We start from the raw sequence: 18109 nt of genomic DNA, 5'->3' as shown, positions 1-18109 counted from the left end.
AACTTTACATAGTAAATATCTTTATATCCATCATGAAAAAAAAATGCAGCAACTAAATTTATTGTCATTTTTAATGACAATAAAAGCCATCACAAAAAGGCAAAGGAAGACAGAGACACACACATGACCAAGTATAGGGGACCTTACCTTCATTTTTGTCTATCTTATTGATCATCCTCCGGAGTGGCTCAATGTATTTTGATAGTTGTTTGAGTTTCTCCAGATACTGTTGCTCCTCTGACTGGCTAGAACTGGCTGGACTCATGACAGAATTTGGATTTCCTGGCAAGAAGTAAAGGTTACACAAAACACGGATGACTGAAGATACTGCAGAACAGTATTATCATATTTCAGAATCTAGATCTGAAACATGACAACTCTGAAAGTGTAGTGCAGGTCAAATATTGAAATCCACCATCAGATATCCTCCATAGTTAATATGTGTTTGTTCAACCCTCTAACCTTTGTGTAGAAAAAACGTGTTTTGTGGACATAATCACAACTCCCATTTAATACCAGTTTTGCCTGAAAAGGTCCAAAGTTTATATACCAGTATCCTAGGTCCTCATTTTGCCTTCATTCTGGTGCATTATAAACTAGATCCTTTACAATTGCAGGCTGTTGCTAAGGGTTCCTTTCTGTGTGGAACTAAAATAGGTCTCTATTACCTTGCTCAATTAAAATAAGCGTGATTCTTTTTTCAAAACAATGAAGTAAAAAAAACCCCACATAGTTCAGCAATGAGAAAATGGGCTTAAGTTGATTTTCATTCATGTTGTTGTGCGCATGGTATGTGCAGCAGGTCTCCTGCTTGAAATGCTGTCTGGTCTGCAGAGTTCTAAAGTTTACATAATACCAAGCAATGATAAGTTTTCTAGGAAGTATTACAGGTACCAAAACACATACCAATTCATGCTCTGCAATGTAGCTCTCAGGTGATTTACCTGGAGTGTTTAAAGGACCTGGGGATGGTACACTGAAATTCTGAGGTGTTCGCGCAGCTGCTGGGCTCTGGGATGGTTGTGGAGATGGACTGGGGAGAAAGCTGCTAGGTGATGGAGCTGGGCCAGAGCTGAAAAAGTAAGAATAAAATCAGACTTGCTAGAGTCCAGCAAGGAAGCATGATCAGCCTGTGAGCAGTTACGCTTCAGTAAGCCAAAATAACTTTGAGTTTTTTTCTTATTTGTTCTTTTTTTTTTTTTTTTAAACACAGCATCTTTAACTAAATGGAAACATTCAAAGAGAAAATGGAAATGTTCAGCACAATGTCACCTGTTTTCTCACTGAAGTTCATGTTAAAACTCATTCACTTCAATGGAAGCACAGTAAGGTATACTGAATGTTTCTCAATATCTCACTGTTACAGTATTGACAAAGCTCCTCTAAGTTAGAGCCTAGCTCACCTAACATTTGAGTTTGGCTGAGAGGTGGGTTGGCCTGGTTGAGGAGACGGCTGCGGCTGTGGTGGAGGAGGCATTGACTGGGGTGTTTGAGCTTGCTGGACAGGAGATGGGGATGACATCATGGTAATGTTGTTTTGGCTGACCTGAAATATGAAAAAACAACACCAAAATCAACAACAGAAGGGGAGCATACAATAGGAACCTAACTAAAGGCTTTACCTACGGAGAGAAATGTATCCTCAAGCCTACAAGAAATAAAAGTGTTAGTTTCATGTTCTCTTCCACAATAAAACAAACCCACTCGCATCTCTTTTGAAGCTCTCGGGGCAATTATTTCATATCATCTTTACCAGAAATAACAAGACTGCATAGAATTTGAACAACTATACAATAAGTGCTTTTCCTTTCCTAAACAAACGTGCTCAATTAAATTATCAGAAGTGTCATCTGAAAAATTTGTACTTTACTAGAACTAAAGAAGAGCAGAAAGGACAGTTCTAACTCGAGAACAGCCACCAAAAAAACCTTCCTTATTTTGACGCTTTGATTACAGCTTTTCAAAGGTCTGTCAGACTAACTTTCCAAATGTTGGGGGGGGGGGAGGGGAAGAGGCAGGGAGAGAGAATAAACCCAACTACCACGAAGTTCAGCTTTAGAAATCTGGATGGAGATAGAAACACTCCAAACTGAATAGCTGGGTGGAAAGAAGTGAAGATGCTTTCTGACTTTTGAAGGATGATGAGATATGCCTAAAGGACAAAAAGATGCATCAGGGAATGTCGAAAACAGCAGCAAACACTGGGTACAATGAAGTTAATCCTGCATTCTATAAAGCACCAGAACCAGATACTCAGATGAAAGCAGCCTCTCACGTTTGCTCTAACAAACATTTTTCCGCTTCATTGCTCAATCAAAAGTCAACCAATCAAAACCTGTATTACAGCCAGAAGCATGGCATAGTAGTACAGGTATTACTGGAGCATGTTCATTTCTAAAGCACATGCAGAGTCCTTATGACATAAGACTACAAATACGTATGTACAAAGCTAAGTTGAATTAGCCTGCAAAGGCCACACGTTGTGGCTCAGTACCCCATGCATTCATTTGGTAAGCAATCTGTTAGCACCTTTATGAATCGACAACTCTACTTCCATCGCTCCAAGCCATTTTTAACCAAGTAGTCCATGTAATCCACGAGCCCCAAACATTTCACAGACACTGCAATTTGTGTTGTCCTCAACTATACACCTAAACCATCCAACTGTTTCCAGAGGACATGTTATTTAGCATATTGAAAAGGAAATATTGCACGCTCTACTATTGCATGTGCACACTGAAAATGACAAGATATGTTTTGTTTGGAGTATCACATTATAACCATGCAGAAGGTCACACTTTGTCAAAAAAAAAAATACTAGGCCCAAACAATCCCCAGTTAGGTGCAAATATAAGACTACTCAACTTGTGAAGACATTAGTTTATCATCCACTGAAGCAATTTAAAATCAAATGCAGCCTCACACACCATGATCTCATTTTTACTTCCAATAACTGCATTACCTTTGTAACCTCTTTCCTGCAAAAATACTATCTAGAACAAGTGAGGCTGAAATGATATATTTTATCTTCTTTTTCTGAATAACCAACATATATCAAGACTGTTCTTGCTGCTTGTCACAGGAAGTTGGTTCTTTAACAACCTGTCTCTTCTCAACAGTTGAAAAGGCATTTCTGAGATTGAAAAGCACAGTCTGCCTCCCACAGAAACCATGTTTGTGAGGAAGCTAGGAAAAATACTCCAAAAAGCACTCTGATTTTTGCAATTCTATTTAGCATTCTGCTAAACAGCAAGTGATTTAAAACTTACCCCAAATAGAAGCTGAACCCATTTTTTCCTCAAGTCAAACTAAGACCACTTTTGAGTGGTTCATCCTTTTTTGAAAACCAGTCCCCTCCGAAATGTCTCAAGTTGGTTACACAAAATTACTTCTGAAAACTTAGATGTGTTTTAGGAATGGAGGAGAAAGACTTCATTAAGATTTTCTCCAGATTTAAGCTTCTGTAGCTACTCCAGCACCAAGATCCCTTCACATAATTTACAGAGGTTCCAGAAAAGCAAATGAAAGATCATGCAGCATCTACAGTGCACACAACCATAAACTGATTTAGCGCTGATATCTTTTTAATAGTATTACTCCTTCTCACTAAGTACATGCATAGGCAACCAGCTTTCCTCTTCCAATCAAGTCTGATCTCACTGCTGGCTTCACTTTCAAAACATTGCAGGCCAATGGCCAATATTAAGTAATTCTGTGACACTGTCACAAAGCCATGCACTTAAAAGCATGCAATCACAAACTTACTGCTTTATTCTTCTTTGAAAGCAATTAATCTGCTATATAATCATTTCAGATATCTTTCCCTAGTAGTGACCATTCAAACACGCTTGCAGTCTTTAATTTCTACGTTGTTTCCAGGATACGGATTAAGATAATAACAATTTAATAATATTTCAACTTCTAAGGATTTCTTGCTACAACTGACTCCCACTTAGAAGAATACTTAAAAAAAAAAAAAAAAAAAAAAAAAGAGTATCTGTTAAGCCATGGTTACTGACCATCTGTATGCTATTTATCCTGAACAGATACAAAGTAATGCAACTTCATATATTTTCATTGCAGGATGAGGTTTTCTGCACCTAAAAACATATTCATGGGCAGCCTTTCTGACATGAAGTTACTCTGCAACTCTGCAGTGATCTGATCATGACTCCAAGCCCTAACTTTACAAAATCTTACTCAAGAGACACGTAGGCTTGCAAAACAAAGTTTGTACTCAATAACGTCCACTAAATCAAACTCTGTTTTTAGCATTTAGAGCACATCATGCTGCAAGATAAACTTAGCTATGAGGCCTACCTCTAGTTTGCTGAGTCTCAGGGAAAGAACAGTACTCAGGGCTCCTGAGAGTTTTTCAGGTGCAATAAGCAGAAACCAACAGCAAGGAAAAGGAGATTTCAGTAAGGTAGTGATGAATAATAATGAGGAACAGTGTAAACACTTTTAGTCTAAAGAAAAACTCCAGAAAGCATTTACACTACCATACACACAGTTTTAATGTTAGGCCAGTAAGTACAGTGCTGCCTACTCTGTTGCAAACTGGGTTTAAAGTTCCCCATTACGCTGCTTTGCATGACAAAGTGAAAACTCTGCAGAGCTTCAAGTGAGTTCAGATAAAAGTTTCCATATTCCCAGTCAGGCCAGTATCCCTTGCTATATTTTAATATTTAGTTCAGTTTACTTTTTTCTATATTTCCAGTTTGCTGAAGATTTTTCACCAACAACTTGTAAGTGCAAACTAGAAGGCCATACCATTGCAGTCTGCAGTAGATGCGCAGAGATAACTTGGGAGGTTTGACACTAGGAATACAGGAGAAATGTGGTGATTAGCGCATTAGCTTTTGCTTTAGAAAAAAGATAACTAAGTATTAGATTAGTTTAATGCTTCAGAATTTCTATCAGTGGGCTGACTGACTATCAAGTCAATCCTAATATGGTAATTTTTCCCAGCTATTCAAGAAATGTTGCTAACATTGACAGTTCTCAGTTCATGCTTGATAGCTGTTTAGTCACAAAAGGCGGGGGGGGGGAGACAAGACAGACAGACAGACTCCAGAGTCTGGAAAACAATGACATAGCAGTGAGTACAAGGAAAAGATTCTAAAACAAAACAAAACAAGAAAAAAAAAAGAAAAACAAAACAAAAACCACCAAAAAAGCACACTGCAGAAGAAAACAAGCCTAAACAGACAGACACAGCATTTGTCTTAGATGGAGAAAGCTATAGCTTTTTTTGATACCACACCTGGTCCTATATTTAGTAATTCATTTGCTGTCAGGAATCAAAGCTCCTCAACAGCCACCACTAAAAGATCGGCATATGGCACTGACAGATTAAACTAGAGGCCTTCTGTTACGACTACAATATTAAATAAGCTAATCTAATACTTAAATTTTTATCAGAAGACATCAGCATCAGTCCAAACACAGCAAACAGTACATACTTCATACAGGAGAGGACTGCCTCTGTGTATATATATTTGCTGTAGCAAATATAGCTCAAAGCAGATTCTCCCTTGACTCAATGAATAGCTATGCCTGGGTTTTATTTCAGTTAACATTTAAACAATGGGCTAAATTGAAACAACCATCTATCTTAAACCGGAAACAACAATGGATGAGTTTGCCTAGGCCTGCAGAATCTTTCTGGCCACTGTATCTACGTTAACAAACCCCTACCAGAAAATGCTGCACCTAATAAACTTCATGCAGCAGCAGCTCTAGGAAGCAGCATTTCTGGCATTCTGCAGCCCCTGATAAGCTTGCAAAACAACCAAAAATGTAAAGAATGAGGAAGCCTTCTTGAATTCCATGAACAGAAAGTATCAATGTTAAGAACAAAAACTACATCTGGTATCAAATCTGAAAGTTACTGTCTAGGAGAACAAGATATGAGGTCCATGAATGACACAGGACAATGCAGTTGAACTCCATTTTGCCATCCTAACATGATACACATGTAAACCAGCATCACTCACACAGGACTCAGCAGAGTTCTATGTCCTATGAACTGCTGAAGAACAGAATAGTGCCTGGTTTTGTGGCTAATGGATAAGAATTCAGTTCCACTTCATTCTAGTTCTCTCCATCCCTGCTCCATCAGAATGATGCATCTTGTTTGTGGAACAAAGCAGTGGGAAGTAGTAGCGTAGGTCCTGATCTGCTAAAGCAGATGTGGTGCTCTGACCAAACACGTCTTCAACAGTAGTTGCACAGAGTGCTGCCAGCCTGCCCACACAGGTTTCCTCACTGATACAGGCATAAGCAGAGTCCTTCTGGCAGATCCTCGTTCTCAAGTGTGGAAGAGCAGAGAAAAGCTCCATATTTCTTGATTCCTGATTATATGCCAAAAGCTACACAAACTGAAATGAGCCAAATTTATTATTCACGAAAGAAGCACCTATACAGAATATGAACATGTGATACATAAGGTCCCAGTCACAACTCAGTCAGTACATTGCAGTCCTGACTTGCAACACTTCTGGAGACTCTCCTAGATGCGCACTGGTTGTGAAGTATGGACAAAGATTAAATGGAGATCAGAAAATTCTATTCATTTGAGACCTGAATCAAGTATGAATGTGAAAGAGTTTTAAGTGTTAAAATACAAAGATCTGTGCCACTTTAGAAATGTTTATTTGATATCCCAAGCACTCAAAATATCTGCTCTTTAAAAAGAAAAAAGAGAGATAGGTCCATGGAAAAAAAAGAAATAGCCCAATACCCTGAGCAAACTCCAGCAAGTTAGTTGTTCGATGAAGAAGTAAACTTCCCCTTGCTTGAAAGCAAGTTCTACACAATCACGTATTGAATGCTTTGTGCAATTCCTGACATAACGTGCGCTTTGACTCAGTAAATACCTGTGACATTTGCTGTCCGCCCAAAGGAATGGAGCTTGGCGGCGTGGCAGACACAGCGGTGGTAGGCGGGAACCGTGGTCTTATTTGCATCCCACCTCGGGCCATAGGTGCGGTGATCATCTTTGAGGACAGAGGGACAACAGACAAAAGTAATCGCAAAACAAGAAATGCAGTGCACTGGCAGGATGAAAAGCACATGCAACCTCTAGGAATTAGGGTGATGGGGAGCACAGAAGGAAGGTTAGTGAGCTTTTCTCTAAAGGTTAAACTTAACATGCTAGCTTACAAATCAAACTCATTCTTATATTCTTCCTATCCATTTCTAGAAAGCATCTAATAAATTCTAGATCTCTTGAGAGGTAATATCTAGATACAGACTTGTAGGTCAAGGGGTAACCGTGCTGTTTTCTTTAAGCATTATTCCTAAAATTTTGCCTGACATCTTGAACTTCTAGAATTCTTGCAAATAACTACTCTAAGATTGCTATCAAGAATGTTCCATATAAGAAGCTTTTTAAATAATATTCTAGGTTTCTGTTTCTGATGTGCTTTCCCCCACTGTGCACTCAAAGGATTTGGCAGTATTTGCATATATAACTCAAAACAATTTGGAAGACAGTTCAACAGCAACTGCCACTACAAATGCTCCAATGAGTCCTACAGCAGCAAACAAGATTTCAGAACAACCTGACCTATCACAGTAACAGCTCCACAGCTAAGGCTTCCATCATTACAACAGAAAGGACTTCTGGGTTTGAAAAAGCCATTTCCTTCCTTTTGCAACCCACAGAATAGGTCCCTGTAACATCTGTCACCTTTGTCAAATATCCATTTCTCTTTTACTAAGCTGTATTAAAATTTTCTTTTCTGACTCCATAATGTAACCTGACTCAAATTTATTCACGCACTATTTGATTCTACAACTGTAACGACTGAGGAGTCCCTAAAGTATAATCATCATTCAGAACAAAAGCTGAATATTAGTGCTAGAACAAGCTCACGTTTTAGTAGTACTAGGGCTATGCTACTCCACAGTATCTAGAAGTGCCTTTCAGAACTACCAGCGTGCATAAGCCTTACAAATGTAGTCCTATATACCTATAACCTAGGTTACTTAAAAATCAGTATTACGCCATATATGCTAAGAATCAGAACATAATACAAATTTACAGGAAATTTAGCATGTTTTGAGGTACTATTCAGGTAACTTTGGCAGCTATCCTATCAGTAAAAGAGCTTCTATTTGGTACTCTATAAATCTGCAATAACATCTGCTAAGCCACTTTTTCGCAGTTTACTTATTACTGAGGAACTTAGTAGGCTCTAACTAACCTAAGCGTTAACCTAGGAGCTAAAAGAAATCTCTTTTCAGTGAATGATTTGGGGCACTCTTGCTTAGTGTTCTGTGTAAATGGACTGAAGCAGCCAGCAACATGTCTCTAGAGAGTCAGAGAATGCATGTGCTTACGATTGTTAAAAATAAATAAAATTAAATACAACATAGCAAGACTGAAAAAGAAAGCAATAACTAATAAAGAAAATAGTGTCAAATTCAGCACAGCTGTTAGTTCACAACATCAGAGCAATGCAGTCCCTTTCCATCCAGGCAGAGAGGGATGGTCAGAGACAGGATTTCAAAAGGAAAACGAATGAGAGCTTCAGACATCACACACACATGCACATGTGCACACACAGCATGCAACAGCCACCACAAGCAAACACAACATCCCAGCACTGGCACAAAGCACAGGTATATGCTACGAAGTGCAGTGAGGAGCTACAGTATCAACATGAGAGCTGGTGAAGCAACACAACCCTAACAAAAAAAGGGAACTGTTGGCAAAAACATCCTCCAGGCACAATCACCCCATCATAGACCCTCATGAATGCACACGGATCTTTGGAGTGTGTGAAAACCCAGAGATGTTATGGTGACCCATGTCTCCCATCTTGGTCCCGTTTCTCATGCCACACCACCAAAGTGTGCAGATCTAGATTATTTCCTCAGAGGTCAAGGAAGTTAGAACCATATTCACATTGTAAGCATCTGGCAAATCATGGAACACCAGCAGGACAAACTCCAATTCAAAGGCTTTCAGCTGTTTGTTGCATTGTGGTTGGTTGGTCATGTGTGCATGCACACACAGTTTTGGTTTTGTTTTTGTATTTCAAAATAAATGTGCTTTGGAAAGAAACTGTACATACAAAGTGACACCAGTTCTACTCTCTTCGCAAAGGGAATCTGTTTTCTCCCATTCTTCCAGCTGTTCAAAAGTTAGTGTTCACATTTACAAAATCCATGATCCTTTAATAAAGGAGTAAGGAAAGATTGTGTGTTTTATGTGAAGGAATGTGCCTATAAGAGTTGTTCTTGTCAGATAATCTAGAACTGGGAGTCAACCAGAAGTGTTCATGGACTTTTGAAAAATAATTTAAACTGAAGGTAAATCCTTCTCCACAACTGAAATTGAGATAAACCAATTTACAGAAATAAGAATTTCACCCAAAGAGAAAGTAAGCAGAGGAAGAGAAAGTCTTCCTTCACTGTACAATATAAAACTCATTGTGTGATAAAAAATGAACTGGAATATAATAACCAGAACTGTGAACTCACAATTTTGTTCCAGCTAAAGTCCAAAGACTCAGAATTCCATAAACATGCAGCTTCCAGTAGGAAAATACACACTGCACCAACATCACTAATCTATATCACCAGCTAATCTATATTCTGTGCCCCTGAACAAATTGCAGCAGAATAGTGGTTTAAGATTTATTCATACTTAAATCCAGCTGATTACGGGTTTTCTCTTGGTGCTCCAAGCACTTCTGTAGCACTCTATGGTCACTAGGACACCGCTTAGCTTATTTACCTACTTCACTTTTGAATTATATGCTCCTAAGGAGTAGATACCCAAGCAGCATAACATTCACCTGAACAGTGTCATTATGACAACTTCAGAGAAGAACTTCAAACTCACATGGATCCATATTTGAACTTGGGATTGATTTTGGTTTTACCTAGAAATGCTGAACAGAAGCTTGATGGCAAAGGAAAAATGCAGGCATATCAACGCAAATTCCCAGTTTGAAAGTCCGTAGAGACCAAGCTTAACTGTAACAAGCAAATATTAGGATAGCTTTGTTTAAAATAAGTTTCCCAGAACCAAATGAGGAAATCAAGATAGATTTATTAATTCTAGTGATAGTGGAAAATAGACTAAAGACAAGAACAGACTCTAGTATCAAAATAAACTTGCAAAAAATCAAAAACAATTAAACCATGCTTAAGACCAAAGCTGCATTATAATATTCTATAGAGCTACGATCTTAAAACTAAATATAGAACTGTTATACAAAGTACAAGAAACCAGTTTATTATTGGACTTAGCAGCCTTAAGTGAATTTTAGTAGATTTGTACTGTAACAGCATGGATAAAAATGGAATAAGCCTATCTAGGGAGTTTAGACAACTCCATCTGTGACAGATAATGAGCAATCCCTGAGCTCAGTACATATGGCTTAACAAAGCTGCAATGCAAAAAAAAAGAAAAAAAAAAGTTGACAACCAACCATTTTATCACTAGAAACTTTTCAAATGTGCTATGGTATTAAGCCATTGGCATATGAATTCACTAAGTGGGACAAGAATTAAGTTGCCTATACATAAGCACGATCCATCTGCTTAGGAGTTGGAAGAAGCAACATTAAGTTAATAAAATAAACAAACAAACAAACAGTCTCCTTTTAGTCAGCCTAAGTCCTTGGAACTGCCAAATGGAAATTATTCATGAAATAAAGCTTTTAATTCACATTTCAAGTGTAATAAATTATTTCTACATTGCTGTCAGTACTGTATAAACTCTACTTACCACTGCTCAGCTTTAGCATCCTGTGTCATGTCAACACAAGAAAAGGGACCAATATAGAAACAAAACTCTGCCATCAGCAAGACTGTGGGCTATATGAGGTTCAGAAAGTACAAGACACTATTCCTGATACAAGGTTGAGAGGGTACAAGACACTATTTCTGATATCAGTCTGGAAACAAGTTGTTATCACTCACCCTCATTCAATAAGACCCTTTGTTATCGAAACGTCTTATTGAATCTAGATTACTACTTTTCTGCTGAGGGGGAAATGGTGCATTATGCAGTGTGTCTGTGGATACAGATACAACTTTGCATTAATCCTAGTCAACCTCATTTCATCTCTCTGCCTTGTCTCTTCATCTACAAAGTGGTAATAAGTGCACTTACCAATGTCTTTAGAGTGCTTCAACATGAAACACTACAGAGGTAAACCAAAAACTTTCATATTCTTGTGGAAAACAGGATGAGTGATTCAGGTCAAACAAATCCCATTTTTTCCCCCACATCTCCTTCATAACAGACATGCATCAAAGAACAATCACTGGGGCTACAGGTGTATTGGAGGTAAAGAAAACTGTTTGACAGTAAGCTTTCATTCAGCACTTTTTTTTCCCCCTTTTTAAATTTAACTCTGCGCTTGTGATGCATGCCATTTTTTTCTTGACAATTCACATTCACAAGGGCAATTTATAATCTATGTACAGCCCAATTCACTCAGAAAAAAGGCATGAAAGATGAAAGGAATGAAAGGGAGGCATGGAGAGATTTCATTATCTATACTACTTTTGTGCTTGATACATGGAGATGGAAGATAGACCACACGTGAGTTAAGACTAACAGGCAAAAGATACACAGTACAGAAATCAGTTCACACGACAAAACAGTCGTTTAAGAAAGTATAACGGGAGTAGAGGTGATACACTTCAGGAACCAGCAGTCAAACCTGCAGCATGACCACTGCAGGCAGTCTTATTGATGTGCACTCCTATGCCACTATGGGCAACAATCTTACCTACTCAGGACAGAGAACATGCACAGATAGGTTATAAATGAAATCCTGCCTCTGACTCCAGGCAAAGGAGAAACAGCATAAAACCCACAACCCCTTTATAAAGTGGATGACCAGTGACAGATCCCTCCTCAGAAAGCCACCAGGAACCCATCTCCATGCTCATCTTTAGCATGCGCTTGCTATAGGCCTGCACTAGTAATACTGGCTCCAGAGCCCTTACCTGTCCTGCAGCTCCCATCTGAGCAGCTTGAGCCTGAGCTGCTTGCACTGCTGCTGCTTGCTGCTGCTGGACCAGCTGAGCTCTTACCTTGAATATGAAAAGAAAGAAAAGTAAACATGTATAACTGATCTCAGTACGACCTTTCAAGAATTTCCCAGGTGGGGTTCACCCTTCACCCCCACACCCTCAGCATGATCCAGGGAAAAACAGCTCTCCCAATTGTGACTGAGATTTTGCTCAGTAGCACACAGCACTCGCTGAGCCCACAGAAAGTGGCTGTAACACAATAGTCAGAAAAGCTGCACCACTAACAGCACAATCCCAACTTCCATAAATGAAGTAATAAAAGATTCAGTAGAGTAAAACTATCACCTTACCTTGTCCACATACTCTTCCAGGCAGGAACTACCAATGTCTAAACTTTGGTTAAAACCACTACATACTGCAGCAGAAGCAAAGCCAGTGTGCTAAATAGCCAACAATGGCTCCAGTCATGCACTAGACCCTCCAAAGCACTTGCTAATGCTCTAAAACAGCATTTATCACGCAGAAGTGATTTTTTTTTAACCAGTGTTCATTTTTTCCTTCTTGTGCATCCAAGAACAATCCAAGAAGCCAAGAAAAAAAAAATTTAATCACAGATTTCCAGAATTCCTAGTCTTTTGGATACAGAACTGTTCCATGCTGGCAGACCCAGAAATAAACTTTCAGTGTCACCATACTCATATCAGGCTAACTACAGATCTTTTAATAAGCTATGGTATTTCCTACTCTATTATTAGCAACAGTCAAGAAAATTTCTGTTTCTCTAAAGGATCATAATGAGTCTACAATCTAGCTGATCATGAGCTCTTACCTGCATTGCTTTTAACTGTTGTGGTGTGAGAGTGACAGGCATAACCTGACTAGGAATTTGTCCTGAGATTGCCTGTGCCTGAGACACCATGGGCTGGGGTTGAGGCTGGGATTGTGGTGGAAGCTGAGACTGCTGTGCCTGAGCAACCTGTTGTTGCTGCTGTTGCTGCTGCATCTGTTGCATCTGCTGTTGTATTACTTGTTGAGGTGGCTGCTGCTGTATCTGTTGCTGCGGTATTTGTTGCTGTTGCTGCTGCTGCTGTTGCTGCTGCTGCTGTTGGGCCTGCATTGCCTGTGCTGCCTGCAGCTGCTGCATTTGGGCAATTCGCTGGAGTTGTTGTTGCTGTTGCTGCTGCTGTATCTGAAAAGCAGGAAAAGCAAGGATACTAAAGCTTCCAGCAATGATATAGCAGCTTTATTTTCACAGAGTAGACCAAGAGCAAACAGAATGCTAATGCATCAGAATGAATATCCAAGCCCAAGTTGAAAACTCAACCTTTTTAAAGGTTCACTCTTCAGACAAATATAACTTCTACATGGTGCATATCCTGCAGTCCCATTCCCACTGTGAGAAACTTGTCTCACTACTAAAACAGTTTTCAAAGGCGAAGATGAAATCTATCAGCTTCTTTCCTCAAACAAGCTCAGAAGCACTTCTTCAAACACAACCAACTAGCAGCAGCACCACCATTTACCAGAACTGCACAAGAACATAACAACTGAAGATTCTTCTGCTGTTTCTGCGCCCAAGGATGAAGCATATATTATGTTCTTGGCACACTTTTTTTAAAACAGCAATGAGTAATTCACACAGTGACAAAACAGCCACTATGTCTAAAGCAACGGAAGTATTGTAACGCAACTCTGTCCCGATATTTAGGAAAAAGAAAGGTTTTAATTCTCTGTTGCTATGACAGAAGCAAGTGATCAAATGATTATACCATTAAGCCCTTCCTCTAGGATGCAATTAGCACTGTTGCTAATTCAATTGCCAGTCTAAACCGAAACTCTACCTCAAAACAAAAATGTCTTAATAGGCAGAGCTAATACTCAGTACTGCCATACAAGCCAAAGCTCCAGACAGAATAGAATCACTGGACAAATAACTGATCACAGATCACTTCAATTCTGTGATTGCTTTGTTTGACATTACCTGCTGCTGGTTTTGCTGCTGCTGCATCTGCAGTTTCAGCATGTGCTGTTGCTGCTGCTGGACAGCTTGCAACTGCTGCTGCTGCTGTTGCTGGGCTGCTGCAGCTGCTGCTGCCTGCTGCTGCTGGACCTGAAATTGTTGTTGCATGGCTGATTGTTGGGCCTGGAACTGCTGCTGCTGCTGCAAAGCCACCTGCTGCTGCTGAAATTGCTGCTGCTGTTGCTGTTGCTGCTGAGCTATCTGCTGAAGCTGAAGTTGGGCTAAAAAGGAGATAGAATGTACTTACAAAACAAAACCCAGAACTCGACAAGAGACATCACCCAGTATAACGCCACAATAATTTAAGATAATCTTTAAAGTACATAAATGATCCTGGTTAACACTATATACTTTTGCACCCTCAAATGGAAAAGGCACACTAACAGCATAATTAACAGCACCTGCAACTATCTCTGTATCTCACTGCCTATATTGAGAGAGCAATGTAAGTACAGAGTGTAAAAAAAGTGCAGGAAGAAACTGTGTGACCACTTGAAGAGCCAACAATGAGAACACACCTTAGTCTCCATGGAAATCTCTGAGAAAGAGAAGCTTCTAGAGACAAAATATTCACAGAAGCCACCAGCAGGAAACACAACACCCGTAGTAAACATAGGTGTGCTCTACAGAAGCAGCAAAATCCTAAAATTGATGTCTGTGAGCATGGAGGAGGCATTTACTCATTCATACAACAGCTAGTCTGTTCCTCACTGTATGAAAGAAAACATTTATCCAATGAGGTAGAAGTATTTGAAATTGGTTCTTCTCCAAGATTATTTGGTCAGAAGCATTAAATAGAATAATGTACTGAAAGGCCAATTAACAATTTCAGTGGCTGATGCTACATGAGTAATACTTACTCTGCTGACTAGCTGTAGAGACACCAGGCATCCCGTGAGGGGCCATCCCAGAGGTTCCAGGAGGCTGCTGCTGCCCGGGGAGACTCATTTGTTGTCCCATTGGGCCAAGGCCACTCATCCCACTCATCGGTGCTCCCTGAGCTCGCGAAGCCATGCCCATTCCAGGTGCCCCTGCTGGGGGCCCCCCAGTTAGATTCTGCAAGGCATTCATAGGATCTACAGAGAAAATAGCAGAGTTACTAATACATAGCCAGACATGCAATTGCCTCTTCAAAATTCTCCATTCTCTGGCATCCACTCTGACCTACTGGATTCAGATCATAACTAGAGCCAACCTCTAAGCGTCTAAAACTCACTGGTCTGCCAGTGAGACCACAAGAAGCTTCTGGAAGATCTTTGCCTTTCTGTAAAAAGAGTAGAGATTACTTAAAGTGCTTTAGTTCTGCAAAATTTCAAATAAGTTTTAATCAAAAGGAATCCATTAAGCATCTCAATTCATGAGACCATCACACTACCTTTCCTTTTCTCCAAGGGCATTTAGTATTCCAGCAGTGAAACCCACAGCCATAACACAAAACAGCCCTGGTTTCTGAGTTCTTTCATTGGAGCAGGTAGTGGGAAGGAGGTGGGGATAAGGAGGGGTAGGAAAGGAAGGTGGCAAGGGGAAAAAATAGAAAAGGGAAAAAAACAAAAAAAAAAGCTCTTACCACTGACTGAGGCCTGAGATTTCTTATTGTCTGCAAAAGCAGAAGAAAAAAATTGATTTTGTTCATCTTGTGACAAGCAAAATTGGCACTTTAGACACGCTCTCCACAAGAAATATATTCACAGTATAAATAATCACTATCTACTGTAGTTCTACCCATCTCTAAACAGTTTACCAGACCCACTGTCCCAGACAGCTGTATCACAGCTATAACGACCATTATAGTAGAAAGATATTTGCATCTTTATTATCAGACATAGCTTCAGGATGGAGCATGCAGAACAAAATACACTGAGCTAAACTGATTTGGTAACCAAAATGCTATATAAACAATTAAAAGAAAGGAAAGATGCAGGAAAAAAATAGTAAAAGAGTAGTAAATTCAAATAATTTCTCAAAGATTTCACTTATAGACATAAATTGCAAAAGAAACAGTTTTTAGGAACTGAGTGTGTATATTATAGAGGAAATTGTTAAGGTAACTTATGAGCAGTCACAGGCAGGACCACAGATACAAACCCTAAAATTTACTTTACTTTTTTTTCTTATGAACAATCCTTTAACTGAGAAAAAAAAAAAAAAGGAAATAAAATTACTTACGAATGTCTCGAAAATGGATAATAAGTCTGGCCACAAGAGAAAGATATTCCTCCTAAAGGTAAAAATGAGTATTTTAACATGGGAAACAAATGAATCATGACTTTCTGGTCCTTCTGTGTTACTCCTCCTCTTTAACATAAGATTTTCCTTTACAGAGCCAGTGAGCTTTTCAAAGAAGTTCACTTGCTAAGAACAAACTGTGCAGGTACTAAGGGGAAACATTTTCACTAGAAAGTTGTTGTGCTTGATAGTACAAGAATGGCAAGAGGTCATAAATTCTTAGCAAGGGACAGGCAACCTCCACGATAGTCATACTAATAGGACCACAATATGTGCATCCAATCACAGAAGAATACATCAATTTTTCATTTTTTACCTATTCTAGTTCCTTTTACTTAAGGATCGAAGTTTCTTATTTAGTACAATGACTTATTTTGATCTGGCATTGAACTAAGTCACATTTATATGGCAAGAACTTTTTCAAAGCTAAGTTAGTATTACAAAAACGAGTAAATCAACATCTCTAAAGAATAAAATTGTCCAATTTATCTGGTAAAGTGCCAAAAATGAAAGGACAAGTATTCTTTGTATCATTTTATTAGCAGGCCTCACAATGCATAACACAAAGTGCCAAAAGGCTGAGAGATTATACCTGTACATGAAACCTCTAGATCAGCCAATGAGGATGCCATCAGTAGGCCTAAATTTCCAAAAGTAACATCATAAAACTCCTGCTAAGGTAAGTTTGTATCTCAAATAAAGAGGGCTTGTTTGGAGGCAGCAATAGTACCCAATTTCTTATAAGAGAGCTCCAGGAAAGAAGTTTATATCTGGGTAGAGTCTGGAATTGTACAAAATGATGACAAGACTTCCACAAAGACTTCCTCCTAAGACAGCCTTTCTATTGATATACTTGTTCCTCCCCATCACCACACTGGTCACACAGAATAACGCTACACTGTAGTTAAAGGAAATTCTGCACAGCTTACTATATGCCAGTCTTTACATAAGGTTTAATTACGCATGGTCCCACATACACATTAAATGCTACAATGTCAGCCAGGCTGTCTTGGCCTGAAGTCCAGCTTCCTATCTTGATACTGCCCATATGAGATGCAAAACACTTCCACTTACCCTGAGGGAGAAGGAGTCACACTAAATCTGAAATCTTGCATAACTAGGTACTCTAAGCAGAGACTGATAGTTAACTATGTGCATTGTGTTTGCTGTTTCTATGGGTTGTTCCTAACTTCTTTTGTCACCCCAGTAATTTATGGAAATACAGAGAGAGGCTTTACCCTTGTTTTGGCCTTCATAAAAACATGACTTTCCATATCTTTACTGGATTTATTGTGGGCAACACCAGCCTTCCTCATAGCTTCATCGCTGAAAAAAAGAAAAAATAAGGATGAAGATTGAGAACATCAGAAAACACCTTCTGTAGTTAAAAAGGTCTATAACAGCTTTTTACTCCTTTTTTTCAACAGATCAACATATAGACTAAAAAAAAAAACTCATACATCACTTACAACTGTTGCCCTTTAAAAATTTCTTCAAATAACTGGAGAGAACCTAAATCATTTCTAAAAGGCAACACAAACATTATCTGCAGACATTCAAGAATTACTGCTAGGCAAGCCATTACTTTGCTATCTGAAGTATTATTTTGACCAAATGCCAGGACCTGTTCATTTGAGGGAAGTTGAATGACAGGATTAACGTAATCCATATTCTGTGAACAATGGGTCTGAGTGAAAGAATCCTCTAAACGTAAGGTGGAAGAATAAATATATATATATTTATTATATATATATATTATATATATATATATATATATATATATATATATATATATTATATATATATATATATTAAAAAAAAAAAAAAACAGCACTGGTTTCACAAAGCCACAGA

At 38.9% G+C, this 18109-nt stretch overlaps 1 protein-coding gene across 3 annotated transcripts in view; it reads right to left on the bottom strand.

Annotated features, from left to right (window-relative positions):
* The window catches only part of MED15 (mediator complex subunit 15), a 28766-nt gene that overhangs the window by 5322 nt on the left and 5335 nt on the right, over positions 1-18109 (bottom strand). For 2 of the 3 annotated variants that reach the window (XM_062589751.1, XM_062589753.1), the window contains exons 2-12: positions 17494-17581; positions 16196-16247; positions 15597-15626; positions 14890-15105; positions 13991-14250; positions 12839-13198; positions 11983-12069; positions 6882-7001; positions 1404-1546; positions 945-1072; positions 148-282 (exon numbers count right to left, since the gene is read on the bottom strand). In XM_062589751.1, the coding sequence (XP_062445735.1) occupies positions 148-282; positions 945-1072; positions 1404-1546; positions 6882-7001; positions 11983-12069; positions 12839-13198; positions 13991-14250; positions 14890-15105; positions 15597-15626; positions 16196-16247; positions 17494-17581 (1619 nt within the window). The remainder of the gene's footprint in view (positions 1-147; positions 283-944; positions 1073-1403; positions 1547-6881; positions 7002-11982; positions 12070-12838; positions 13199-13990; positions 14251-14889; positions 15106-15596; positions 15627-16195; positions 16248-17493; positions 17582-18109) is intronic. The other variant, XM_062589754.1, reaches the window with a different exon arrangement.

This window comes from Rhea pennata, chromosome 17 (genome assembly GCF_028389875.1).
Source record: "Rhea pennata isolate bPtePen1 chromosome 17, bPtePen1.pri, whole genome shotgun sequence".
NCBI lineage: Eukaryota > Metazoa > Chordata > Aves > Rheiformes > Rheidae > Rhea > Rhea pennata.
The sequence above is the reverse complement of the archived record's forward strand: the minus strand, read 5'-3'. Positions and strand labels throughout refer to the sequence as shown.